Genomic DNA, 1,497 nt, shown 5'->3' on the forward strand with positions numbered 1-1,497 from the left:
GATCTTGAAGTTCTAGGAAAGCCAGGGCGACCTGGTCCCACCCCCGCCCGGAAAAAAGATGGCTGCGATGATGTCCTTTCTTAGGACACCTTTGGATTAATCATGAAAATAACTATGCTCTGAGCAGCTGTTGGTAGTTTAAACCTCCTTGGTCTCTTGCTGATTGTGTTAGTGACTAGCTGTTGTGTTCACAGGTGACTCGTCAAGATGGTTCGCTACTCTCTTGACCCGGAAAATCCCACAAAATGTAAGCGACTGAAAAGGGCATGCTTCTGTTTTGATTTGAGGATTAGAGTGTTTGTTTGGTGTGTTCATCATTCAGTAAAAATGAACTTTTTCCCCTCCCTCTTGCTTGCAGCTTGTAAATCACGAGGTTCAAATCTTCGCGTTCACTTTAAGGTAAGGAAGTCATGTTAAAGAATCGTAATTTGCTCCTGAATGTCTTTGGAAGGTAGCTGCAGTGATGACTTTCTTAGGACACCTTTGGATTTACCGTGAAAATAAGTAAATTCTGAGCAGCTGCCTTGTTGGTCATCGGGTGGGGGTGCTTGAGCAAAACTTGGCACTGTTGTGGAACACGGTTGTATATAATTACAAGATGGTGGAGCTTAATGGTGAACTTATTGATCTCTCAAAATTTAACACTGTTAACCAAACCTTTCTGGCTTCTAATTATTAGAACACCCGGGAAACTGCCCAGGCCATCAAGGGCATGCACATCCGCAAAGCTACCAAGTACCTGAAGGATGTCACTTTAAAAAAACAATGTGTGCCATTCCTTCGGTATAATGGTGGAGTTGGTAGGTGCGCCCAGGTGAGAAATCTTTGAAGATGCTGTGGCAAATTATAAGAATGTGGGAAAGTGTAGGCTAAAGTGTTTACAGTCTGGTTGCTGTGATGACTATCTTAGGACACCTTTGGATTAACCGTGAAATAAAACATGTTCTGAGCAACCTGGCCTAGGCCTTAGTTCTTAACTGGGTCCCATGATGATACATCAAGGAAAGTAACAAACCCCTTACCTTTTTTCTTTCAGGCCAAACAATGGGGCTGGACACAGGGACGGTGGCCAAAGAAGAGTGCAGAGTTTTTGCTGCACATGCTTAAAAATGCAGAGAGTAATGCAGAACTTAAGGTACCTAAACCATTGCTGTCCTGTTATATCTTGAGGTCAGTCTGGTCTACATAGTAAGAAACTGCCTTTTAAAAAAAGGAGACAAGGGCTGGAGAGATAGATGGCTCAGCAGCTGAGAGCACTGACTGCTCTTTCAGAGTTCAGCTCTTCCAGAGGTCCTGAGTTCAATTCCCAGCAACCACATGGTGGTTCACAACCATCTGTAATGGGATCAGATGCCCTCTTCCAGTGTTTCTGAAGATGTCACAGTGTACTCACATAAAATAAATGAATCTTTTTGAGAGGAGAGGTTTGAGACAGGGTTTCTCTGTGTAGCCCTAGCTGTTCTGGAGCTCACCCTATAGACCAGGCTGACCTCAAAC

The 1,497-nt window shown here is 43.9% G+C and overlaps 1 protein-coding gene and 3 non-coding genes across 4 annotated transcripts; all 4 read left to right on the top strand.

The window, feature by feature from the left end:
- Positions 1–62: 62 nt before the first annotated feature.
- LOC114616270 lies at positions 63–128 on the top strand. The gene has a single exon (XR_003710615.1). It is a non-coding gene; the product is annotated as a small nucleolar RNA SNORD58 (small nucleolar RNA).
- LOC114616267 (60S ribosomal protein L17-like) lies at positions 68–1,204 on the top strand. Its single transcript, XM_028761766.1, has 4 exons — positions 68–247; positions 359–399; positions 680–814; positions 1,037–1,204. The coding sequence occupies exons 1-4, from the start codon at positions 208–210 to the stop codon at positions 1,187–1,189; spliced, it is 369 nt and encodes a 122-aa protein (XP_028617599.1). The 5' UTR covers positions 68–207; the 3' UTR covers positions 1,190–1,204.
- LOC114616268 lies at positions 456–520 on the top strand. The gene has a single exon (XR_003710613.1). It is a non-coding gene; the product is annotated as a small nucleolar RNA SNORD58 (small nucleolar RNA).
- Positions 890–954, top strand: LOC114616269. Its single transcript, XR_003710614.1, has one exon. It is a non-coding gene; the product is annotated as a small nucleolar RNA SNORD58 (small nucleolar RNA).
- Positions 1,205–1,497: the final 293 nt, after the last annotated feature.

This window comes from Grammomys surdaster, unplaced genomic scaffold (assembly GCF_004785775.1).
Source record: "Grammomys surdaster isolate TR1022 unplaced genomic scaffold, NIH_TR_1.0 313665, whole genome shotgun sequence".
Classification (NCBI taxonomy): domain Eukaryota; kingdom Metazoa; phylum Chordata; class Mammalia; order Rodentia; family Muridae; genus Grammomys; species Grammomys surdaster.